This window comes from Podarcis vaucheri (genome assembly GCF_965113315.1).
Source record: "Podarcis vaucheri genome assembly, chromosome: 14".
Taxonomy (NCBI): domain Eukaryota; kingdom Metazoa; phylum Chordata; class Lepidosauria; order Squamata; family Lacertidae; genus Podarcis; species Podarcis vaucheri.
In genome coordinates this window covers 53,220,447-53,246,264 of record NC_138752.1, presented here as the reverse complement: position 1 = coordinate 53,246,264, position 25,818 = coordinate 53,220,447, and the positions used below count along the sequence as shown (strand labels likewise).

General features: G+C 46.5%; 1 protein-coding gene across 7 annotated transcripts in view; it reads right to left on the bottom strand.

Annotated features, from left to right (window-relative positions):
* SDK1 (sidekick cell adhesion molecule 1) overlaps positions 1-25,818 on the bottom strand; it is a 605,542-nt gene that overhangs the window by 70,788 nt on the left and 508,936 nt on the right. For all 7 annotated transcript variants that reach the window (XM_082199580.1, XM_082199584.1, XM_082199585.1 and 4 more), the window contains 4 exons: positions 17,953-18,147; positions 10,811-11,012; positions 6,600-6,703; positions 3,380-3,450 (listed from right to left, as the gene is read on the bottom strand). In XM_082199580.1, the coding sequence (XP_082055706.1) occupies positions 3,380-3,450; positions 6,600-6,703; positions 10,811-11,012; positions 17,953-18,147 (572 nt within the window). The remainder of the gene's footprint in view (positions 1-3,379; positions 3,451-6,599; positions 6,704-10,810; positions 11,013-17,952; positions 18,148-25,818) is intronic.

Sequence of the window (25,818 nt, the reverse complement as noted above, 5' to 3'; positions counted from 1 at the left end):
TAGGAGCAGAACCACTACAGAAGAGTCAAAGGTCACTGGCAGATCCAGGGTCATGCTACCTGAAGGTAAAGGTTGTCATGTAGGGTTTATCTATGCCAACACAGGACATCAGCAAGAGTGACAAAGGAGGTTTCCATCCCAAACCTGAGACGCAAGTCAAAAATGGATCCAGTTTGTCTGAGACTTTACAGAGTTAAGTGATGGCCCACTTGCCAACCTTGGCTAGGAATACAAAGTTTGAAACTAATGCATAATTTCACCAAGTCAAGGGGCTGAGTGGTGGCTTCGATAATAGAGGTCTTGCATTATTCCCTCACACAATATGCATTTAATGATAACCTTCAACAAGGCTTCACCAGCCAAGGACAAGGGCCAAGCAAGCACTCATCAGTCCTCATTTTCATCCAAGATGACACTCTGGATGATGACTCTGCTTTGGACCTGGATCCCAAAGCAGAATCCAGGCCAGGAATTATCTCAGTGATTTTATCCTCAAAGTACTAAGCAGTACTATCAGGGCATGCCACTGGGGCACCCAGCACCCCACATGGATAGAGGCGAAGCTGGGGCATTTCTTTCCTCACCCATGAAAACTCAGTTGAATGTTTGGGGATGAGCTACGTGCAGCCAGAAATGTCATAATTTTCCATCCACCTGAGCTCTAGACGCTGTCTCTGCTGCTATGTTCCTTGCAACTCTGTAGGTCATCAGGGAGACGGATGACTAAACAGGGAAGGGGGTTCTGTGGAGCTATTGCGCCAACAGCTTGTGTGTTCCAGGAACTCACAAAGATAACAGAGAGTAAACTGGATGCTCCCTTAGGGCCAACAGAAAACCACCTGACTCCATTAAGTTTGAGGTGTCTGCGGACTTTCACAATTGAGCTTTTAACCACGTGAAGGAGGTTTGAAATAAGAGCAAGTCCAACCTCAGCCCGGCTGAGAACTGCCAATGATAAAGAGGCACCAAGGAGTTCTTCCCCAAAGATCAGCTTCATCCTGTCCAGTACAGAAAACTGGATCCAATGTATGAACTGCAGCAGCTGTTGGGCCTAACAAACATTGCGACAGACCCATGGTTGCCACGGTGTCTGTGAAATCCTGGGCTGTGCTGATTAAGGAGACGTCAGCATTTGTCACTGAAGCCTACCCAGAGATCCTCAACATCGCACCTGTCACCTTGGTAGTGGAGGCTGTGAAGCAGCAGGGCAATAGGGAGCTGAGCAGAATCCCTCTTGTGGTTCAGTTGCTTGACACTAGCTGTATCCGTGCTTCAACATGGCTGCATCTCAGACAGGGAACTCATTAAAAGAGACATGTAACCCTTATGGATTACAGCAACTCCACCTTCCCAGTCGCTGGTCCTGTACTGATGGATGAATTGGGTCCACACATCCATCGCTTTCTTCATGCACACATCTGCCTCATCTCCCAAATATATGCTTGGTGCAGTCAAGGTGGGCCAGGAATAGTCTCTTCCATTTCCACAACGCATTAAGTTTGACTCCAGTACAGACATGCATATATGAAGTAAAAGATTTGTATTCTTTACATTCCTATTTCCTCCAACACCTGGGTCTATTATACTGCAGCCCCTGGAATAAAATAGCATGGTCTCATTTCAGACTCCCATAACTTCTTATCACTTCTGGGGCTCTGAATATTGTATTTGCTCTCCTAATTCCAGGTTGGGGTTGATCTCGAGGCCTCAAGGACTCTTGCAAGTAACATATTTTGATACAGTCTTGTGTCATCTGCCTGAGGCCAACTTTTTGAACAGCCTGGGGGACCATCCGTAACATTTGGTTAATTAAAAATGTGAATAAGAATGAGGGATGTTTACATAGGGCTGCCTTGATCAGAATCTACGTAGGGGAAATGCAGCCAGTTCAATTAACAAGTAGTTTTTGATAATCAAGTTTCTGATAACGAGGGCTCCACAGCACCCCCGCCCCCAATTTCTATTTTTCCTGTCCCTCATAAAAGCCTCCTGATCCACATCAAGCCCGATTAAAAGGCAGGCAAGCAGGATTCCCTCTGGAGTCCAGATCTTATGTCAGAATCAGAAGCTATTTAGATACCTGGCACAAAGGGACCGAAGAGATAAATGGCAAGGGAAGCTCTTTCCTTTCTGCCTCCCTGATAATCATACTTCTGCCTTGGAAAAGGTACTTTGCTGAAAGGTCAGGGCATCCTGCTCTTATCCGACTTTCATGGACAAAACCCAGCTTTTGATGGTAATGGATTATTTAGGATTTTCTGTCTATCTCTACGAGAGGCCCAGAGGATCTGCAGAGGCAGGTAAAAGTGATTATGAGTAGCAGCCAGCCAGGTCTGGAGGAGTGAGAATGGCTATTTGTTTACACTGCAAAATTTGGACAAATTATTGGATCAAAACCAGAAATGGACTAGAACAAAGCGCCCAAGTTAAATTTAACACTAAAGGGATTTTGAAATCACTCTTGAACTACAGAACCATCACCTCATTCCACAAAGAAGTCTCAATTCATTCCAACGGGGGTCAAAACAATGAGCTGAGAAGCTTCAGTGCATTTCCAAACAGCATGTTAAAACATTGCCTTGTGCTGGGTAACCTATGATAACTGCTGTTTTGACTGTGTTTCCTCAGCATTTAGCTAGTTTAAGCTTATTTTACATTTTTTTTAATCTGAAAACTACCTCGCGTCTAAATTGCTGAGCACCCAAATAACATAAGCGTGGTAATGACATGTAATTGCCTTCAGTTTTTTCGATGTGGCTCAAGTGCAACTATCCCATTACATTTTCATGAAATAAAAAGCACGCAATTATCTAAACTACCACCTATTTCACATGTATTATCCACCCAAAATCTATCAACAGGATTGGCCTTTATTCCTAACACGTGGCCTTTCGCGGTCCTCTGTCTGCATTTCCCTTATTCCATTATACGACTGACTGGGAGGTGAGCTGCTGATTGATGCCTACACACACCTCCTTGGGTGAAAACATTCAACACACCTTGCATTTGTTCAGCATGTTGTAACTGAGAGTGTTCATGCTGCATGAACAAGGTCTTCTGCGCAAGCTAAGCCACACCGCAATAGACATCAGTGAGACAGCAGCGACTGTTAACATAGATAGTGATGAATTGCAGGGAGACTCAACCAAAGTGTGTGGTCTCAGGGCAAATTCTAGTGTGTCTACATGCAAGGTCTTCGCTGGGAGGGCATCCGGTGGCTGTGGGCTTTCAGTCTTGCACCCTCCTCAGAAGGTTAGAGGTGTGACTGGGAAAAGGTACGAATCGTTTGGACCGCCAGCCCTTGTGTATTTCCCAAGAGCCTGCATTTCTGCGCTCCCCTGGTCAAGAGACCCCCCCCCAACTTTTATATGCTACTAACCTTCCACTGCACAAGGACAGAAGACGTGGTATGCGGGGTCACAGACACAGAATTTGGTGGTTCGCCTGGAACTAAATATGGATATATAAAGGAAACAGGCATTAAAGTGAGAAACAAGCAGAGAAGCAGAGAACGCATTCTGTTGCTGGAAGTTCTTCCTCGCCTGGCTTGCCACAGAGGCACTGCTGTGCTGCAAAGGAGCGAGTGGGGGCCTCCCTCCCACCATTCCCCCACCCCACCTATGAGAGGCCCAGCTGCCTAAACCTGCTTTGAGCATCTATCCTACCTGTGCAGCAAATGCACGGAATGTATCAGGGACAAAGCCGGGGAAGCTTATCAGGCGCTCCCAGCTCTCCACACTAAAATGCTCCACTAGCCGCAGCGGGTTTGCTCAGCAAAATAAATCCTCTGAGTTTGCTGAGGAGGTGAGCAGCTTTTACAGTTAATCATTTCTGTTGTATAGAGGCCAGCGGGGGCCCTGGGTTTTCCAAAACTCAACCCGAAGTGCACTTTGGGAAGGATATATCTATCTATGTAGACATATATAATGGGAATGACCCCCAGAACATCAGCTGCGCTAGTCTGCTGCAGCGAGAGAGAGAGAGAGAGATGAGACAAACCGTGGCAGCTTAAAGATAAGGATGGGATTCAAAGGCCAACTTTCAGCACATCCCAAGGCTTGCGGACACCTCTGGGGATTTCTGCCTCCTGATACGGAGCCACAGACCCTACCCCTGCCTTTGAAACTCCATTTACATCCAATTCCCAGGAGACACAGGGAGAAACACTAGCCCAAAGCCTGCTTGGAAGCCCAAAGATAGCTGTAGGGTCATTTGCATTGCAAATGGTTTATTTTCAAAGGAGCTCACCCTGATGTTGGTGGATTTATAACAGCCAGGCATTTTATGATCATCTCAGGTAAAACTAAGATTATGGAGTTCTTGACAATATGCTCAGTGAGGGTTGCTTTACTTAAACAACTTTTCCAACTTGGAATCAGCACACATTCAACTTTGCAGTTGATTTGCCTGTCCAGAGAACAGAACTAGATGCACCTATGCATGCTGTTTTTCATGCGTTATGCTAAAAGGGGCTTCTTAAGCTATTATGCACTTTGCACATCACTTATGAATGCTCTTAACGGAGAGTTTATGAATAACAGGGAGTTTTCAGAAGAGACGCTGAATGTACACTGCAGCCAATGCGGGTTTTAAAACAAAGATGATCCAAAGTAAACTTGACACATGAAAGCCACACAAACTGGAGTCACTCATCTTTACAACTGCAGAGTTGCTGTCCAAGAGGAATAGTATCCTCCACATTACAGCCACAATCCAGAAGCTCTTTGGACATGGGGGGGGGGATGCAATGGACACACCCCGCTCAAGCTTCCTCCTATCTGCAAACCCATTCACTCCTGAATTCCTCCTCCAAAACTATTTGAGCACTGCAAAAGTCCAAATGTGTGAAGCAGAGCACCCTCTTCCCTGCAAGTCCCCACTCCTGCTTTCCGTAGGAAGAAAGGGGTGGTGGTGTTAATAGACAGGATTCATTAGCATCCTTTAGTTAGACCCCCCCCACCTCTGTTATCTCTTTTGCAGGGAGGTGTAGATAACAGCAGAGGTGCAGTGGGAACACATTTAGAGCTTGGTCTTATCCACACTTTGCTCTTTCCAGGCACAGTCTACAATTGAAAGCTCCATGTCTGAGCACTTACCCCAACCTCCAATGCTTTGCCTGCAAAAACCCACTCTTCAAAGCTCAATCAGAGTGAGCTTCAATCTGCAGAAAACCTGAACTGAGTTTGCTTCAACTGAGTACTAAAGCTCAGGGAGGGGGGGGGAAGCCTGGACATGGGGCATGAAAGTGCTAGACTCTGCCTGGAAAGAGCAAGGCAAAGGGTGCGTATAAGCCTTCTGTCCTGGAATGAAGGGGGGTGGGACATGATCTGAAGTGCAGTCACAGATTTTGAGAGGAGTGAGCTCACGTTTTCCACCCAGCTCCATTCCATGCTTTCTGTAATACCTCTCTTCCCAATGCAATGCTGGAGAAAGATCTGGGCATGCATCTTCATCTCAGATCAAGATCTGTTCCCAATAACACACCAGGAATCTCAAACACACACACACACACACACACACACACACACACACACCCAGGTTCTACTGACTGGGCCCAAGCATGCCATTGCCTGTGTTTCAGCAGGACAGCTTGCCAAAAGTTGTATCCTCTGAAGCTCACTGGTTCAGCAATGTTGGTCGATTGAAGAAACCGTTGTGGTTTCACTTGCGCTTATGGAGCCTCAGATTTCAGCCTGATTCTTCACAATGTGAGCATCTTGTCTCCCGAGAAAGACAAAGTTCCTGTTGGACCAGTGTACCTGTTTCTCTATTGACCTGCTAGATTGTTTATCAGTGTACCTTTTGGCTCATGCACCTGTCTGCTACCACCTTGTCTTGCTTTTCCTCAGTCTTACCATCAGGCAATTACTTTCCTTTCGCCTTCTGCCTGTCCACTGGGGACGTGCCTCTGTACCCCAACCCTTGATACCTTAAAGACTGCCTTGAATAGGAAAGTTCATGTCTACATCAAACAACCGTACACATGCACCAAACAATTACTGTACTCCATTTATTATTATTGAACAAAAAGCACCTGAAACTCATCCAAGACAAAAGGGTGGGGGGGAGAAGCACTTTGCAATTGTAAATTGCTTTTTGCCTGTACAAACTAGCAGTCTAAAATGTTTGTGCTTGCTGGACATGCACTCTCTCTCTCTCTCTCTCTCTCTCTCTCTCTCTCGTTCAACCATTTAGCACTTCTGCAGCCTGAAAGTGGATTTGGAGTGAAAACAATTGGAGAAAGTTCTCCAAACATAGGCTCAATTCTACATTCATTTTTAATGTTCCTTGTTAAATTATTCAATTTCAGGAAAGATAATGGTTCGTTAGCACAGAACCTGGAAGACAATCAAACGGGGTTTAAATCAGCAAGATTCATTATCTGAAGGCACTGCAGGGCAGTTCACTGTTGAGGAGGCTAAACTGTGCTACTGCCTCTGTCAATAGTGCCCAAACGGTGTGTTTTAGCCCTATGCATCTTCCTGTCCCCTAATCCTGAGGTGCAATGCTGGGACCGAATGCACTGGGGGTGTGTGGATCCCCTGGATTACGGTGAAAGAGAAACAGCTATGCTCAGTTTTGAGCTGGGGCACCCTTACCATCCTGCAGCGTTGTGACTGCTTCCGTCTCTGCTCCAAAGTCGCTGTCTCCAATATCGTTGGTTGCTTTCAGGCGCAGCTTGTAGGAAGTAAATGGGTTGAGTCTGCAAAATGGGAACGGGTTAACAGAATGGGGATCAATGCTTCTCTCTGGCTACCCACAGCTGCCTGGAGCAGCTCTCCCCACAACAAATATTGTAAGCGCAGCTTGTATTACCCAGTATGTCTTCCTTTTCCTGAAGCCACACTATTGCACCATGTTAAACGGTGGAATTTGCTTCACCGAGAAGCAGGGATGGCCACCAATTTGGATCGCTTTACAAGAGAGTGGGGGCAAATTCAGGGAGAGGGCTATCAATGGCTAACAGCCACAATGGCTGCGTTCTGTGTCGGAAGCAGTATGCCTTGGAACATCACTGCTGGCAATCCCAGGTGGGGAGTGCACCGCAGTCATACTCCAGTCCTTCTTGCCTTTGGGGCTTCTGTTTGACTGCTGTGTGGAAGAGAATGCTGGACTGGATGGGATCCCTTTGGCCTGATCCAGCTGCTGCCAAGCTCTCCTGATCCAGTTCAGAGGCACGAGCTGACACCCAAACACCCCCCTTTGCAGGGTTCCCGTTTCTCAAGTGCTGCTCACGCTCTTCAACATGACCTTTCTTTCCTGGTGATGGTCAAATAACACCTGCCCTTGCTCCACTTGCAGGAGACAACAGTGGATTAATCCAAGGGCAAGCAGAGCAAATGGAAGAACAGATGAACAGATGATGTGGGCTCCCAGCCACAAGGATCTTGGCTAATCTAGGAGACTGTGCTCCAGGAGTGCTGCTTTTTAATCGCGGTTGCATTTCCAACTAATAGTGTTACTCAGCTTATTTAACACAGACAGTGACAGGGGATTCCCTGCAGGCTTTCTGTGTACTCAGTGACTTTAAGATATGCAAAGACTGACTTCCAGCTGAGGTGACTTCAGCAGAGCTTCCAGCATAGCCAGCGGGAGGCTCCCTTTGAGTCGCTAACAAGGTCTACTCGGGTCCAGAGTCCCGCGTAATAGGCTTAGCTAATTAATCGGTTGAAGCCAGTTGCTAGGCTTGGTCCTGGAGGGCCAACGAGCAATGCAGATAAGATTACCAGGGACGGAATATTCAAACGTGGTGGGATAAAACAGAGGCGTGATGGACAGTGTGCGCTAAATTGCTCTGAGCAGCCCCCGCAGGGAAAATGCTCTTAGGAACCTGGCGACACATTTGCCCCTCCTTGGATCTTGGTAAGAAGGGGGGGGGAATAAAAATGAAGACGGGAGACTGGCTGCTATGCACATGCATGCTCTAGAGTTGCTGCAATCATGGAAATTGCAGAGGGAGAGCAACCTGTGGGTCTGCAAGTTACATTTCTCCGTTGTATTGAACGGGGAAGTGGGAAAGTCGCAGCTGTCCTGTTAGACCGTAGGATATAGATGCTATTTGATCAATTCTTTCACAACAGGACAGGGGTCCCCAACCTTTTTTGGGCTAGTGGAAACACTGAGAATATTGAGGAAGTGCTGTGTGTACCAATCAAAAAAATGGTTGTGTGGCACAATACAAAACTAATGAGAATATAGTCACTTCTGCTCCCCCTGGAAAACCTCAGACTTGCCCTGGGAAGCCAGCTATGTCCTGGTGGTCCTGCTTGTGGAAATCACACAATATTCACACACCCACACCCAATATATACACAATGAGGATGTTGTAGTCTAATAACAACAGGGAGCTTTCCCCAAGACCAGAAAAATATATACAGGTTTGTCATCTCTCTCTCCCCCTCCCTCCCTCCCTCTCCCCCCCCTCTCTCTCTCCCCCTCTCTCTCTCTCACACACACTGCTGCACACATACAGACCACAAACACACAAATACCACTCTCTCTTTCTCAGTCACTCACTCATGCACAAGCATATCACACAGACATCTCTCCCTCTGTCTCTGCCCAAGTGCATCTCTCCCTCATGGGCTCGTCCATTCCACGTCTCCAAATGCAGTACAGTTCTTCATACATGTACAAATATGGTTTGGGTTTTTTACCCTTGCCAAAACTACGTTTTGCATTAAACTCGTAGTAAACAAATCTCAGAATCTGCACACACACACACACACACACACACAGAGAGAGAGAGAGAGAGAAACATGTACACGACACAACATTCATTGGGCTGTATAAGAATATAAATCCATGACAAACCCACAATAGCAGTACCAGTAAAACAATATAGGCAATGCCCAGCACCTCAAGATTCCTGTCCCAATATAGGGTTTTTTTGGGGGGGGGGGAGGGAGGGCTGAGATGTCCTCAATCCCATAGAATTGGTGCCTATGACTTCATGTAACAGCCCTGTAAGCACATCAGAATCAGTGCTCAATAAACAGACAACCCCTGTGCCCTGCAGCCCATTATTTTGATGGTGAAAATTATTGCCCGACAAAGTAATTCCTCACACTTGAACATTTTCAAACTGCAGTGAGCTGGTAGTTTCTAATTTGATGCCAAAGATCCGCATCCCATTAGCCAGTTTCCTTTGCTGGTATGCCAATACGATTTTCAAAAGAGCCTCATTTCCTTCAGAGGGCTGTGTGTGTGTGTGTGTGTGTGTGTGTTATGAACAGCAAGTGGCAAGTCTCCTTGTAGGTACAGGGTGGCTTCAGCAAGCAATCACTTCAAGAATTTTAATTCCAGCACAATCTAATGAAGGCTGGATAACGCAGTTTAAACAGGGCGATGTTATCTCCCTATTCCTCAGTATGGCCATACAGATAAAATTGCCCTCATTTCATCTGAAAACAAGATAAGGAACTCACAGAGACAGAATCTCAATGCAGCAGAGGGGAATGAATATCAAGTATCGCTGCAAAAAAGGGACTTTGCAAAGGTCTGGGTTTTCCTGCATTGCTGACGGGCTGGGCAAGGAAAGGAGGAGGAGAAGGAGAAGGCGGAGGAGGGGAAAAGCCAGCCGTTTGACAATTATCTCATGTTAAAACAATTGGAAAACAATTTGTCTGGGTTTAAAATTTCACCCTCCCCTCTGATAAAGACTTTCCACATGGAGTCCAACTGAGAATGAGGGCTGCTGCTCCCCGCCCCAAAAAAACAAGACTGGAGGGAAAACAGGGTGGATCTTTGTAAGCAGCCATCATGCTACCACACCCCCACCAAGGCAAAGCACAAATTTGCATAGAACTTGTTCACCTTCATTGATTCGTCAGAATATTACCGCCGTAGACTAGAATCAGTAGCACTTTCTTTAAGGTTGGGATGGGGGAGCATTACACATTGCATATCTGCAGTCAACCTAAGGCTAAAGAAAAGCAATGTCTCTGTACACCACTTAACACAGTGCCACAGAATCCAGCTGCTGTCCCTTTTACTGCATCCTGTTCAATGTGAACAGAAGAAAGCAAGATTAAAATGATGGATCAGGCCAATCATCTATCTGATCCAGCATCCTGTTCTCACGGTGGCCAATCAGATGCCTGTGGGAAATCCTTAAGCAGGATCCAACCACAAGAGCCCTCTCCCCTACTGTAGTTTCCAGCAACTGGTATTCAGATGCATTGCTGCCCCTGACCCTTGAGGCAGAGAATACCCAGTGTGCCTAGTCTCTCCTCCGTGAATTTGCCCAATCCTAAAGCCATCCATCACACCCACCCACCTCAGGGTCCTTGTAAACCATTCAAGGGCACCTGGGATTTCAAGGTGGAGTTGGAAGAGGGGCACAGGACTGCAGATTTGTACCAGGACTAGAACCATATGTACAAATGTAATCAATAACCTATTACTTTATTCTGGATGAGTTCTCAGAGCCACAACCCCAAACCAATTCAACTAGAAGGAGGGTTGCCACTTGATCCTCTCTTTGCAAGTCAGGTCTTCAAGTATGAGCAGTTCCACACCATACATGTGTCTATTCAATGCACATGACTTTCTTGAAAGAATCATAGGAACTGCAGTTTCCCCATCACAAAGCTATCATTTGCAGCACCAGTACCAAACTACAGTTACCAGGATTATTTGGGGGAAGCCATGTGTGCTGAATGTGCCTCAAATTCTGAAGCAATGCCATTGACCCCCTTCCTACAAGGATGGAGGAGTCTTTTTGGGCCTCCGAGGTCAGAAGGTGCTACCTGTGGTCAAGGTGTGCTGTGTCTCCTGCCATTTCTGGCTGTGAGTTTCTCTGTGGTACCTGTCAATTGCACAGGAGGTAGCTTCATGGCTGATGGATGAAGAGTATGTTTGCCACTCGCCGCCGGGAAGCTCCTTAGTTTGCACTGTGAAGTAGCGCACCGGAGAAGACCCATCGCTGCCAGGAACCCAATGTAGCTGCAAACTTCGGGACGTCACTTCGGACTGGGGGACTTTCAGGTCACTGGGAGGAGCCGGTCGTTCTGGAATGAAATATAAATATTGTTATTCTTAGGAAAAAAATAAGATAGTAGGCAATAAACAGAAGATCCCCCAATGCAGTGACACTGAACCCAACTTGTCCTTCCATATGTTGTTGCATCAATGCTAAAAGAGGCACTATGGCATGTTGTACACTGAAAGAAAATTATATGAAAATGATGTACCGGTGGTATTTGACTCCCAGTAAGTTAGCAAAAAATGTATAGGACAAGTACAAATATCTGCTGGAAATGTAAAGAAAAAGAAGGTACCTTTTATCATATGTGGCAGACTTGTATGGTAATGAAAGCTTTGGAGATGATATATAATGAAGTGAAAAAAATGTTTAAAACAACCTTTGTTAAAAAAACAACAACCAGAAGCTTTTTTATTAGGAATTATAGGCACCAATATTCCAAAGGAGCAGAAAATACTTTTTATGTATGGAACAACAGCTACCCGGATGCTACTAGCACAGAGATGGAAAGAAGACAAGGTCCCTACCAGAGAGGAATTGCAAACCAAGCTGATGGGACTATGCCAAAATGGCAAAACTGACTGGAAAACTCAGAAACCAAGAGGACAAAAACTTTATAAAAGAATGGGGAAAATGTATAAGTTATTTAGGAGACCACTGTAAGCAGATGGAAACACTGGCAGGATTTTGATTTTACTTGTAGTTTAACAAATACCATGGACATTATGGACTGATATAAAAGTTATATGGAGGAATAAGGTAAAGGTAAAGGTACCCCTGCCTGTACAGGCCAGTCGTGTCCGACTCTAGGGTTGTGCGCCCATCTCACTTAAGAGGCCGGGGGCCAGTGCTGTCCGGAGACACTTCCGGGCCACGTGGCCAGCGTGACGAAGCTGCTCTGGCAAGCCAGCACCAGCGCAGCACACGGAAACGCCGTTGAAGGAATATGCAGTTGTAAATGTTCAAAATGGGACCCCATGAAGGGGATGGGGGGAAGTCGTGAGATTTAGAGGAATCTCTGTATATGGATTTATATTTGGATTTTTATAACCTTGTATTTGCAAAATCAAATAAAAATGATTTTTTAAAAATGCTAAAAGAGGCAGTTCTGCTCCCTGTTGAACAGCCCTTGCTTCTCTGGGCCTTGAGGAAAGTGAAAACAAGAAGGAAGCTTCACAAGGGTCACCAAGGTCAGAGGACACCTGTGGTTTCCACAGTTAGAATCAATGCAAGGCTGAGATAAAATGGTTGTGGAGAACTTTGCCTGAGCAAGCCCATGGCCATGGCTTGAACGGAGGCTGCACGAGACTGAAATTTCCTCATTGAACTCTGCTCCAATTTCCCAGCCCGCATAGATACTTCCACCCAGGTTCTTGCCCTCTCTTCCAATTCTCCCTCCTCCCCCAGTCGTCACTGGCGTCAAGCTCCAGTCTAGCACTTAGATCCTACACCCTGCCAAGTTCAATGTGTTTTCTGCAAGCGCTGAGGTGATGCCCCAGTTTGCCAAAGGTGACGCAGGTGAGATGGAGAGGAAGGAACAGACGCCCACACTTGTAAAAGGCCAGATTCGGCTAACAGAAAGCCTGGATCAATATAACTTTTCTCTGTACCTTTTTCATTCTGTTTTTATGCCAATCACAACATTATTCCAGCTCTAACACCACTCTCCCCTCGTGTTCTAAGAATGTGAGCTATTATTTCTTCTTATGAATATAACATCCCATGACAGCCTTGGTTCAGTTCAGTTCAGTTTTTGTGTGTTTGACTCATGAAGTTCTATTCTGTTATTTGGGTTATATGGATAAAATTCAACAAAAATATTTTTTTTAAAAAAAGGGAAAATCTAAAACACATTCATATTTATAAAGGGCAAGGTTAAAGCATCCCCCCCCATCCCACCCACTCACTCACTCAAGGAGGCCACAGATAATTTGAAGCCAAAGGCCTGGCGGAAAAGAAATGTTCAAGTAATGAAACAGGGCATTTTTATGAACTCCTCTTTACGATTATCTGCAACATCCCTTGTTTATTCCCAGGCAACTCCAAAGAGCAGATTTGGGGAATGATCCACTGCCCAAGACAACAAGGAGCCACAGCCCTCCGAGTAAACCCTGGGGAGTCAATGCCGTGCTCTTGAACTGCTTCCCTCAGTCCTAGCCAGCATGGCCAATGGTCGGGAACGATGGGAGCTCGTGACATCATTTTGAGCGTCTGTGCATGTGCGAGCGACAAAACCTAGAAGTAACCCTTTCCGGGTCGCCGCGGGACACAACCTAAAAAGATTTAACCTGAAGCAAACGTAACAAGAGGTATGACTGTACTTACCCTTCAGTGGTGGCACGCGGGGCACACCGCCCCCACCCCCCTTCCTACCCCACTGGATGGGAGTCCTGCAGAATCTCTGGAGGGCAGCTCATTCGCCGCCCTGGAATAGATAGCATTAAGCTGAGGAGATTTGCCTCCCCTAGCAAAATGGACACTTCCCACATGGCTGTGTTGCACACACACATGTGCCAATATCCCTGCAGTGCCACACAGCATTTTAGGGCAAGCCTGATGAGTGAAGCAGGCAGGGACTCTTCTTGAGTCCCTGGACTTAATCACTCTGAAGCGCCAGCATTAAATAAGCCAGCCTCTCACAAGCAGCCGGGAAATCTCTGGAGGCAGCAAATGGTTAACCCTCTCACACGATGAAGGGACGCCATACTAGTGCGCTCCCACCCTGCAACCCTCTCTCCAAAGCAGCACCCATTGATTTCAACTGAAAAACTCAATAGAGTGAGGAATAATTGTTTAATTGTTTATCATGGAGCTTATTGATTCTGATTAAAATGTCTGGCATGTAATAAAGCAGGCATTGATCAGTGAAGCCACGGCGGCTCACCTCTAAACAACTCGTTTCATCCCACCCCATTGGCTCCCGATTCCACAAAGAGGGACGTACAGCAGCTCAGGAACCTCCAGCCACTTCCCACAAAGAAGAGTTTGTCTCCTGAGTTCCTCTCTTGCCCTGCCTCCCGGGGAACGTTTGCTTTATGGCTCAGCACCTCTCAGCAGCCCTCTATCAGCAGACGATGAGACTCCTCGGCACTGATGGCGGGAGCCTTACAGGGCGATACAAAGGTTGGCGCTAAAGTGCTCAGGGTTGTTCTTTTGGAGGAAGCAAATGTTTGCTGGTCCCCCCGGGGGGTTGGATTCTCTCTTCTCATGTGTGTACCTTAAAGCAGGAAGCAGGGCTGCATCTTTTCTCTCTCTCTCCCTCGTGAAATTTATATACTCTTTGATGGTAGGAAAAAAAACCCTCAAAGCGGTTCACAAAAATGATAAAACAATAAAATTTATCGCTAAAAATTTGCAAGCGGCCATAGTTTAAAACATACAAAAAGTTTAGGCCACAATAGAACAGACTAAAATACATTAAAATGCATGCAAACTTTCTAAACTTCTGGGTAAAAAGGTAAAGGTAAAGGGACCCCTGATCATTAGGTCCAGTCATGGCCGACTCTGGGGTTGCGGCGCTCATCTCGCTTTACTGGCCGAGGGAGCCGGCGTACAGCTTGCGGGTCATGTGGCCAGCATGACTAAGCCGCTTCTGGTGAACCAGAGCAGTGCACGGAAATGCCGTTTACCATATTTTTTGCTCTATAAGACTCACTTTTTCCCTCCTAAAAATTAAGGGGAAATGTGTGTGCGTCTTATGGAGCGAATGCAGGCTGCGCATATGCTATCCCAGAAGCCAGAACAGCAAGAAGGATTGCTGCTTTCACTGCGCAGCGATCCCTCTTGCTGTTCTGGCTTCTGAGATTCAGAATATTTTTTTTCTTGTTTTCCTCTTCCAAAAACTAGGTGCATCTTGTGGTCTGGTGCGTCTTATAGAGCGAAAAATATGGTACCTTCCTGCCGGAGCAGTACCTATTTATCTACTTGCCCGTTGACGTGCTTTCGAACTGCTAGGCTGGCAGGAGCAGGGACTGAGCAATGGGAGCTCGCCCCATCACAGGGATTCGAACTGCCGACCTTCTGATCAGCAAGTCCTAGACTCTGTGTTTTAACCCACAGCGCCACTCGTGTCCTGAGCTTCTGGGTAGGCTTGTCTAAAAAAAAGATTTCCATGAAGGCACCTGCCTGATATCAATCGGCAGGGAGTTCCAATGTGCTGGTGCTGCCACACTAAATAATCTAGTTCTTTGAAATAATGTGGGGGGTATTATATGGCACCTGTAAAAGTGCCAACTCCACTGATGAAAGAGGTTGAGTGGGCACAGATGGGGGAAGGTGATCTTGTAGGTAAACGGGTCCCAGGTTGTTAAGGAGTTTATATGCTAATAGCATATAATTTGGCCCAGAAGCAATTAAGCAGATCTCTGAGCCCAGGTGTTATATGCTGACAATGCCTCACTCCCGTTAGCAATCGTGCTGCAGCATCCTGCACTCTCTGTAACTTCCAGATCAAGCAAAGCAAAACTTCCAGTCCTTTTCTTCGTAATGATTTCAAAAACCTCCCACACTGCCCCATAAGCTCCAAAGCTGCTAGTAGGAAATGGTACCAGCCCACAGGAGTTTAGGCAATCCCAAGAACTATTATTTCTGGCAGGTGAGGCCAACAATAACCCCCGACCAAGCAGAGAGTCCATGAAAGGGACTGAAGCTGGGAGATCCTGAATGCCAGGTGTATCCTCAGCTCATGACCTGCAGTCCCCCTTCAGTGTTGTTTTTTTAAGGGCACAAAGTCTTTCTATTGTCCCTCCTTCAAACAGGGCGAGAAAAAGTGATTTCTTGTTAGCAGCAGGGATTGCCATGCAGAATCTCGCAGCTCCACTCCGGGCAGGCTGCATCGAAAGCCTAAAGGGCATCTCTGTAACACTGAAATCCATAGGATTATAGAAATCCAGGGCTGCTTTGGTCTTAACAAGAGCACTGGGCTATAAGGAGCTCAGGACATGCTTTGTATTTCTACATAACCGATTGACACATAGGTTCCTAAAGGAGCTTAAAGGATTACAGAGGTGCCCGATTCCCAGTCCAATGTGAATGAAATTTAAATTTCGGAGTGTCTAACTCCCAAGTGCTCCACCTCAATTTTAGGGTGGAAAAAGTGAGATGCTGATCATAGGGTTGTCGTCAGAAACAACCAACCCCACATCCAGTTTCTCATTCCCCACAAAGGGAAAAAAGGGCTGGATGTGGTCACATCATACGCACAGCCCAGCCCCAGCAGCACCCTAGAATATGCAACAGGGGAGGGGAAATAAACGCTTTTATGTTGTCATCACCTTACAAAACATGACAGAGAGAAGGAAAAGGGACTGGATGCAGAGTTGCCCATTTTGCGTGGCAAGACCGTGACCCACATTCTTTCCAGTTTTGCTCAAATCTGACAGTAAAATGAGAGCCACACCGCACGGTATGGAAAGATGCTGGTTTATCCTGCAAACCTATTTCCGAGATCCTCCATCCACTGTGCCTCCCTCGCTCATTCCTCATCTCGTGTCTGTGCTTGCCTTTAGATATTAGGCCATTTGCCATTCTAATGAAAGACCAGCTCCATCAGGCCTACTCTCCCCTCAGCTGTCACCTGGCAGAACCTCTTCCACCCAGCTGCCTCCGCGGGAGAGATGAGAAGCAGGGCTCATTCATCAGCCTTGCTCTCTCAGGCACTCCCTGCCCCTGAACTGTTTTGTGCCACCTGGTCATTACAAGTGCTACTGTTAAAGTAGTGGTGCCTGAGTTTGCTTTCTTCCTCTCCCCTCCTTGTCCCTTTCCCCTTGCATGTTGCGTTTTAAGATTGGAAGCCTGTGGGCAGGGCTGTCTTGTTTTAATTTATTGCAAGTAAGCGACTGGGAGCCCTTTTAGCTGAAAGGTGGGGCACAAATGCTTCTATATGGACGCAGCTGGGGAGGTGCAAAGCAAAAACTTACGAGTTTTATTTCCAAGTACCCTCCCTGCACTTAAATGCATAGCTGTACAGCAAACCCCGTGCGTAGTTGCCCCCTAATTTTAGTACATGCACGGTCAATTTGTGTTTTTACGCCATCCAGTTCTTAGGAACCGAACTACTTTTCGCTCTGATTGCTCAGCAGGGTGTGATGTAGGCAGGACACAAGGCCATACATTAGGGGGAAGGCTGTATTTTATACAGCGGCTCTTGTATTCAGAGAACCCTAAGTGCTTAACAGTAATGGGGCCCATTGTTATTGCTACAAGAGAGAAGGAAATTATGTGATGCAGCTATTAGGCACACAGCAGTGTCTCTCACATAGTTTTGTTAAATTAGCTTTATCTTGGACAGGGAAGGAGAGCAGGGAAAGATGCTTTCCAGAACAAGAGTACTCTCCTTTCTATTCTATGGAAGAGTGTCTATTTGGGGAAGGGGGGGAGAGAGGGATGCTCACATGGATAGGCTTAAAGAGAACCGGATACTGCTCATTCAGAGATGCCTGACAGATGCAGATGGTTGTAAATGCCCAAAATTTCAGGGCATTTCACCAGGATCGCACAGGGCTTGGAGGTTGCAGCAGATGTGGCAGCAGACGTGGTTAGGAACTGGTGGGCCATCGGACTTAATTGGTGCTATATATGATTTGAAGTACGTACCCCTCCCTGCCCCTCCATTTGGCATGTTACAGTGCTATGTGCTGTCAATATTGCCTGCAAGGGGGTTTGATCCCCATCTGCTCACTGATTGTTTGCAAACAAATGGTTTTATTACAAAAGGCACCATATATCTCCAGCATGACCTACTTGCAAATAAGCTGACCCTCAAAAATACAACCCTGCAAGGTTAAGTGCATGGAATGGGTTGAGCCACAGAGGTCCAGGTTATTTCCTGGAACCTCTTAACCCTTCTATCCCAGACTGATCAGTGAGATCACCTGCAGGAGCATCAATGGTTGTTCCCTGAGTTGGTGAGGATTATTGGACAACAACAGGAAACAGAGTGTCATGACTGCAGCTGCTGCCATTACCTCTCTTTTCCGTGGTGATGACTGTGGCTTCCAGAGGCTCCCCCCAGCCCTGCCGGGTCTTGGCAGACGCTCGGAAGATGTATGCTGACTCAGGGAGGAGATCTGTCGCCACAAACTGCCTGACGGTGGAGCCAACTTCAACGGTGGTGAACTTGTTTGGGCTGCTGGTTGCCAGACGGTAGGCGATTTGATAGCCTGAACGCAGAACAATGACAAGAAGAACATGGAGAGGTTAGTTTCCCCAGTCTTTTAGTAGAGGGAAAGAGCCAAGACTATTAGTACATCCTAATTACTTATTTATTTGAATGCAAAACAATGGAATTTGCTTCTTTTAGTGTTTACCAGCTGAGCTTTAGAACACACACGCCCTCCTCCAACCGCCCGCCCAATGCAGTGTATTATCTGGGAAATTACTGGCTTGGTGATGAATGGAAAAGCCCTTCTGAGTGATAATCCACCATGAAATTTGTTTCACATTTCATTCTTTAAAAGAGCGAGATACGAGAACAGTTTCATCTTCCTCGAGCATATTGATGCGCTGTGAAAATGCCACCGATACCAAACAAAAGTAGACACATACACACACAGAGCGGATTTTGACAAGGCAAGGTTGCTTGAGGAAATATATCAGCCTCTCTTTACCTCAAACCCCCAGAGAAGGGACCAGTGGCGTAGCGTGGGGGGTGCAGGGGGGGCAGCCGCACCAGGCACAACATCTGGGGGTTAGGGTTAGGGGGCGCAAATCCACGGGTTAGGGGGCGCAAATTACTTGCCTTGCCCCGGGTGCTGACAACCCACGCTACGCCACTGGAAGGGACTGAGCAGGGGATCTCAGTAGCCCTTCAAATAACAGGTGCCTAGGCAAGAGGCCCTAAACACAGACAAGATTCTGGTGCCCAATGTACTTTTTCAGAGTTCTTTCAGTAGAAAGACCCACAGTTCTCATCACACAGTCTGAGGGACAATCAAGCAAACTGGCTGAAGCAGGCAGTGGTGTGTGTATGGGGGGTATTTTATTTGCTTGCTCAGCACTCAAGCTTTCTTCCACCATGGTGATGAAGGCAGTGCATATAAAGATCCCAGGGGATCTTCTAGTCGCCTACCAGACCCAGACTGGCTTATATTCGGGGGGAGGGCTGCATTATACACCAATGAGAGGATGCCCAGGGGCATGAGAGAATAGCTGGAGACAGGTGAGGGGTAAGAAATTACCCAGCCTCTGTAGAAGCCTTTCCAATAGTTCTCACTGGACTCATTACCTTGAGAGTCCTGTGTCCTGTTCTGGACTCTCCAGTTTAAGGAGGACATTGAGAAGCTGGAATGTATGCAGAGGAGGGCAACCAAGATGGTCAATGGTCTGGAAACTAAGCCTTAGGAGGAATAGTTGAAGGAGCTATGTTTAGCCTGGATAAAAGGAGACTGGGAGGACCCTGTCACATGGGAGATGGAGCAAGCTGGAGGTTTTTAAACAGAGGTTGGATGGCCATCTGTCAGGGATTCTATTGCTGTGGTTCCTACTTTGTGGGAGAGTTGGACTCAATGACCCTTGGAGTCCCTTCCACCTCTACAATCCTACTATTCTATGAGTCCAAGTATCTGCATCAGCGTAGCATCCAACAACACCTCATGGGCTACTAGTTGGAGGCTGCACCAACTGCTCAAGCTCATTCTGCAAACACCTGCCAACATGCCAGCCTCGCTTTCTTCTGCAGCTCATGACAAACCCAGTCCAGCTGTTGAGCTCCAAAATCAATTTCTATCTGGGATGGCAGGGATGGTTTTGCTCATAGCAAGAGCAGTTAAATGCTCCATCAAGTTACATGGTGGGGAGCATGGAGAACGGCAGCCAAATAAACCCCAAACAGAAGCAGCTGGTCTTGACTGTGACAGACATCTGCTAGCCCTCTGACTGTCCTTTGAACTCCAGAGTTCTGCAGAAACATGAAACTGATGCCCATCCCCTCCGTGGAACTTGATATCCCTGCTGCAGTTTGGAGATTCACCAAATTTCAATTGCAATGAAAGAAAGGGAAAGTGGAAGCAAGAGAGCATCCTTCATGGATGGAGAACAGCAGAAGGATGCTGGTGGAAGGAAAGGCTGGATGGACAGCATGCATCTCCTGCTGAAGAGTAGCATCGATGACTGAGGCAAGGCGAGAGGTAATAAAAGAGGATTTGGAATGTACTTTGTAGAGCCAATTTCATCCATACTATGTATTCTCATGCAGGCTTTGTAGCTTAATTGGGATACAGATGGTGGTAATTGTGTGCAGTGGGGCTAGTGATGCTTTTGCAGATATCCACTCCTCTCCCTATATGTCATTGTCTTTCCCCACCACCACCCTGGAGGAAAGAGGATAATTTGTGGCAGCTGAATGAGAAAATGGATGCTTCTTTTGTTTCCCCAGTCAAAGTGTCATTGTGAGTCACGTCTCATATACTTTGCTGCTTCAGAGGCGCCAGAGGAGAAGACCATGTTTCATTGATACTCAAATTGCAGCAGACAAGAGTTGAGAGCAAGCCCAGTGGCTGAGGCCCATTTTGGAACTAGGAAATGCACAGATGAGAGATTAGAAGAGCAATATAGATTTTCAAACTTGGCTCTGTAAAATCAAGGACCTAAAGTGGGTTGTTGCTTTGCCAGAGCACCTGAACCACGCCTGGGAGCCAGGAAGGGTTACGAGGCGAGAACAACCAGAACCAAAACAGAGATGGGTATATGGTTCATTTTCAAACAAGCATAAACGACTCTGCCCTTAATGACCAAAAACAAATTATTATGAAAAGGTCAAAAGCTCCAACGTAGCAACTTAAAAAGCTAAAAAACCCCTAAGAAAAGTGCAAATGTTTCTAATGTTGCCCTTATATTGTTACATGTCACCCCAATCTTAGAGACTCCAGGGGCTCCAAGTGTTTTTCCCAGAGTTTGGTTTCCTTGGAACGAAGGTCAATGAAGACTGTGGCGTCTTTAGAAGAAGAAGAAGAAGAGTTTGGATTTGATATCCCGCCTTTCACTCCCTTTAAGGAGTCTCAAAGCGGCTAACATTCTCCTTTCCCTCCCCCCCCACAACAAACACTCTGTGAGGTGAGTGGGGCTGAGAGACTTCAAAGAAGTATGACTGGCCCAAGGTCACCCAGCAGCTGCATGTGGAGGAGCGGAGACTCAAACCCGGTTCCCCAGATTACGAGACTACCACTCTTAACCACTACACCACACTGGCTTAGGATATATGGTTTATTTATGCATATATGCAACCTGAGCATAGGATGCAGGGGCCCACAGCATTAACACTGAAACAGATTTTTGCTTCCCCATTAGGATTGTCTCTGTTCTCCAGCTTCTAGCATCACTCCACATACACACAGACACACAACTCTGGCGATTGTTCTTTTAACAAGAATCATGTAGCATCCAGCCAGGTGAGGAGAGTGGAGGGAAATGCTTAACCCCCACTTTCCTGGAGAGCAACATCACTTAGTTGTAGCTCTTGCAACCTAGCTCATTCTTTGGGATACAGATGAGGGCCCTCAACTGGCCAGCCAAAGCCATCACCTTAACTGGTTTGGCAGGCTCTGTAGCCTCCTCTATTAGATTCTAGCCTTTACTGGATACAGAATCACAGGCCTGGAAGGGATGCAAAGATATCATCCAGACTGACCTTCCCCAAACTCATAACCTCATAACCTCGGGTTAAGTACTTAATTCGTTCTGGAGGTCTGTTCTTAACCTGAAACTGTTCTTAACCTGAATCATCACTTTAGCTAATGGGACCTCCCGCTGCTGCTGTGCCGCTGCTGCACGATTTCTGCTCTCATCCTGAAGCAAAGTTCTTAACCCGAGGTACTATTTCTGGGTTAGCGGAGTCTGTAACCTGAAGCGTATGTAACCTGAAGTGTATGTAACCTGAAGTGTATGTAACCCGAGGTACCACTGTATAGCTTTTGTTTAAATTGCTGCTATTTATTTATATAATTCCTGCCCCACCTTTTAGGCCAAGACGAAGCAAAACACTAATGTTCAGAACAGGGACTAAACTGGAATGAGCAACTGACACCCACCCACCCAATCTATAAGAAAGGGATAGGCTCCAATTTTAAACCAATGCACATTTATTCCACAAGTAACTTAGATCCTGCCCAAACCTCTTCTGAAACCTGGATATTTTCTTGCTTCAGCATGACTTGTATTTAAAAATACCGGCTCTACATTCTATGTAAGAAATTGGCAGTTGACCTAGAGAAGAGCTAAAGGATTCATCCCATTCTTTGATCTGTTTGGAATCTGCAACATGTTAACAGGAACATTAGATGAACATTGTACCAGCTGGGTGCTGTTAGGCATTCACATTAAAAAGAGTCAATCTTCAGAGATCATTAACTACGCTCAGCTCGTATAGCAACCAGAAAGAGAGAGAGAGAGAGACTCAATTTTGAATCTATTTAGTTTTACCCTTTGCAAATGTTATGTAGCCTGCCCAGGTATGTGTATCTCACAAGGCACAATGTGAAATCTAGGCCCAATTTAACAAATGCTACAGCACTTTATTTAACTATTTTTAAAGCTTTGGAAAAGAGATCACACCGAGGGAGGTGCCAAAGGGGTGTGCTCTGACCTTTTCCAGTTTCTGTACACATGCAGAAAGCAGAACGAAAAGGCGCAGCAAGATTCAGATGGGATAAAATAGGCTAGAGGAAGCAAGGGTCGGGTGAGAAAGACGCTGTCATGTGTAGGAAGCTGCGAGGAGTGCAAATGTTGGAGAAGAAATTAAAGTAAGCACTGAATCAAAACAAAAGCCTTAAGGGGAAACACTAAACATTACGAGGAAACCAACCCCAGTCCATAAAGTTATTAGAGTAAGTACACATGCTATCAAGAGCAAACTGTTTCGATCTGTTTCATTTCTTGCTCTGTTCCCCTTCAACTATAATGTCAAGTCAAGCATGTACAGGATTGATACAACGGCATATTCAGCTATTAGTGCATTCAAACACTCACTCAGCTGGTTGATTATAAGCATCGGCTTGGATTCTCTCAGCAAACGGCACCATCCATGCCCTCTACACGCATGGCTCTGTGTGTAAGGGACGGGGATTCCTACTGGGATCCACTTGAGATTCTTTCCCACTGTTGTCACCAGTAAATGGAAGATGTCCCTGATCTCACATAAAAGGATTCAGTGTGTGGCCAAGTTCTGTTTTCTCCGCGGGCCAAACTCACAATATTGTCGCATGCCATTCCAAACTCCGAGTGGCAAAAGACTTCAGGGGTGCCCGCCCTTTCCCGGGGTTCGTTTTCCTTGAAATGAAGGTCAATGGAGGCTATGGTATCTTTAGGATACAGTGGCACCTCGGGTTAAGTACTTAATTCATTCCGGAGGTCCGTTCTTAACCTGAAACTGTTCTTAACCTGAAGCACCACTTTAGCTAATGGGGCCTCCTGCTGCTGCCGCGCCACCGGAGCATGATTTCTGTTCTCATCCTGGAGCAAAGTTCTTAACCCGAGGTAATATTTCTGGGTTAGCAGAGTCTGTAACCTGAAGTGTATGTAACCTGAAGCATATGTAACCCGAGGTACCACTGTATATGGTTTTGTTTACACATATACAAAACCTGAGCACAGGATGGAGGGGGCTCACAGCATTAAAAACCAAACATATTTGCCTTTCCAGGGATGCTCCAAGTCACCACTTTCGGTTCATAATAATAATAAATAATAAATTTTATTTATATCCCGCCCTCCCCAGCCGAAGCCGGGCTCAGGGCGGCTAACAACACTAAAATAGTGCAACATTATAAAAACATCATAAGAATTAATTAAAATCAGAATTGATGGCAACCATAACTAAAGTATTGTAAAGATTGCCAAAGGAGGGAGTCAGGCTGTGCCCTAACCAAAGACCTGGTGGAATAGCTCTGTCTTGCAGGCCCTGCGGAAAGATGTCAAGTCCTGCAGGGCCCTTGTCTCTTGTGACAGAGCGTTCCACCAGGTTGGAGCCGCAGCCGAAAAAGCCCTGGCTCTAGTTAAGTCCAGCCTAACCTCTCTGAGGCCTGGGACCTTCAAGATGTTTTTATTTGAGGACCGTAAATTCCTCTGTGGGGCATACCAGGAGAGGCGGTCCCGTAGATACGAGGGTCCTAGGCCGTATAGGGCTTTGAAGGTTAAAACCAGCACCTTAAACCTGATCCTGTACTCCACCGGGAGCCAGTGCAGCTGGTATAGCACCGGATGAATGTGATCTCGCAGCGAGGACCCCGTAAGGAGTCTCGCTGCGGCATTCTGCACCCGCTGGAGTTTCTGGGTCAGTCTCAAGGGCAGCCCCACGTAGAGCGAGTTACAATAATCCAGTCTGGAGGTGACCGTCGCGTGGATCACAGTGGCTAGGTCAGGGCGAGAGAGGTAAGGGGCCAACTGCTTAGCTTGGCGGAGATGAAAAAATGCCGCCTTTGTTATAGCTGTAATCTGCGCCTCCATAGAGAGGGAGGTATCGAAGATTACACCCAAACTCTTGACGGACGGTGCTGGCACTAATTGCACCCCCGCAAGAGATGGGAGTTGCCCCCTCAATCCCATATCGTCCCGTCCCAGCCAGAGGACCTCTGTCTTCGAAGGATTTAACTTCAACCGGCTCCCCGGTTCAGCACAGAGCAAGCATGTCTCTGTTTCTCCAGTCACCAGAACCAGCCAAAACTCTCCCTCACACACAGTACCCCTTGGCTTATTATTCTCCATCCTAGGATGACATGGCATCCAGCCAGGTGAGCTGGGAAAAGGCCCACCCATTTATCTCTATAGCAACAGAACAACCTCTTTGGACATGAAAATGGCAGTACTAAACTGCACAGCCAAGGTTAGCAAAGAATTGGTTTGGCTGGTTCACCAGGTTTGCTCTTATGCATTCTTTCCCCGCTCCCAAAATTGTAAAAATATAACAGCCACCACTGTCCCCTTCCTTCACCTGCTCACCTCCAGGGCATGGAAGGGAAAATGTGGCAGCAGGAGGAGATTGGGGCAGGGAGAGAAGTGAGCTGGAATTCTGGATGCTGCCCATATGAATCAGCAGAACTGGAAGTATCTAAATTCTTGCATATGTATTTCTAGGGCTTTCCTTGCCAGGCAGTTTTTCATCATTATCATTTATTTCCCCAAACATTAGAGTCTTTCTATGCCTTGAAAAAGTATTGCTGTTGCAACCTCATAACATATCCAGGCTCCATTCTATGCTGAGTCTATTCCTCTATTTTTTTATTGTGATGTTCTTTACTACGTTCAGCAATCTTTTGAATTCTGTTTTATACTGAGTTTCTACTCCTCATGTCTTAATGGCCTTTAAAATGCTTGCTGCATTTATTGCTACGTTGCTTCTGTAGCCCCAGGGCATACATTAATTTCTCTTTGAACACTTTCCATTTACCTCTATCGATTTCTCTCATTTGATTTCACCCAAGCAGTTTCCCTAGTCTTTGCTTCTTTTTTGTTGCAGAATTTTCCCATGGAATGATCTCACTTCTGCATTATTGCCATGTCTGGAGACTGCTTCGCACAACCATTGTTTTGAGCTGATTTTTCAATCCATGCTCTGCTCCAAGTACAGACTTAACATTTATGTAGTACTAGGGGCTGCCCCCCCTGCTCCTGTTGCTTGCCAAGACTGCCTACCCCCACCAAACTTCCTACCCTCCTTGCCAACCCTCACCCCTTCTTTTATACCTCACCTGAATCCCCATCACTTCACAGCTCCTCTGTGTCCCTCCACCCCTTCTTTATTCAAACTTCTGATGCTGTTTAAAGCCACCATTTTAAAATCCGCCTTTTCTTCTTCTCCCTCTCGCCCTGCCTTTATGCAAATCCTCTGATAGAGGCTTACA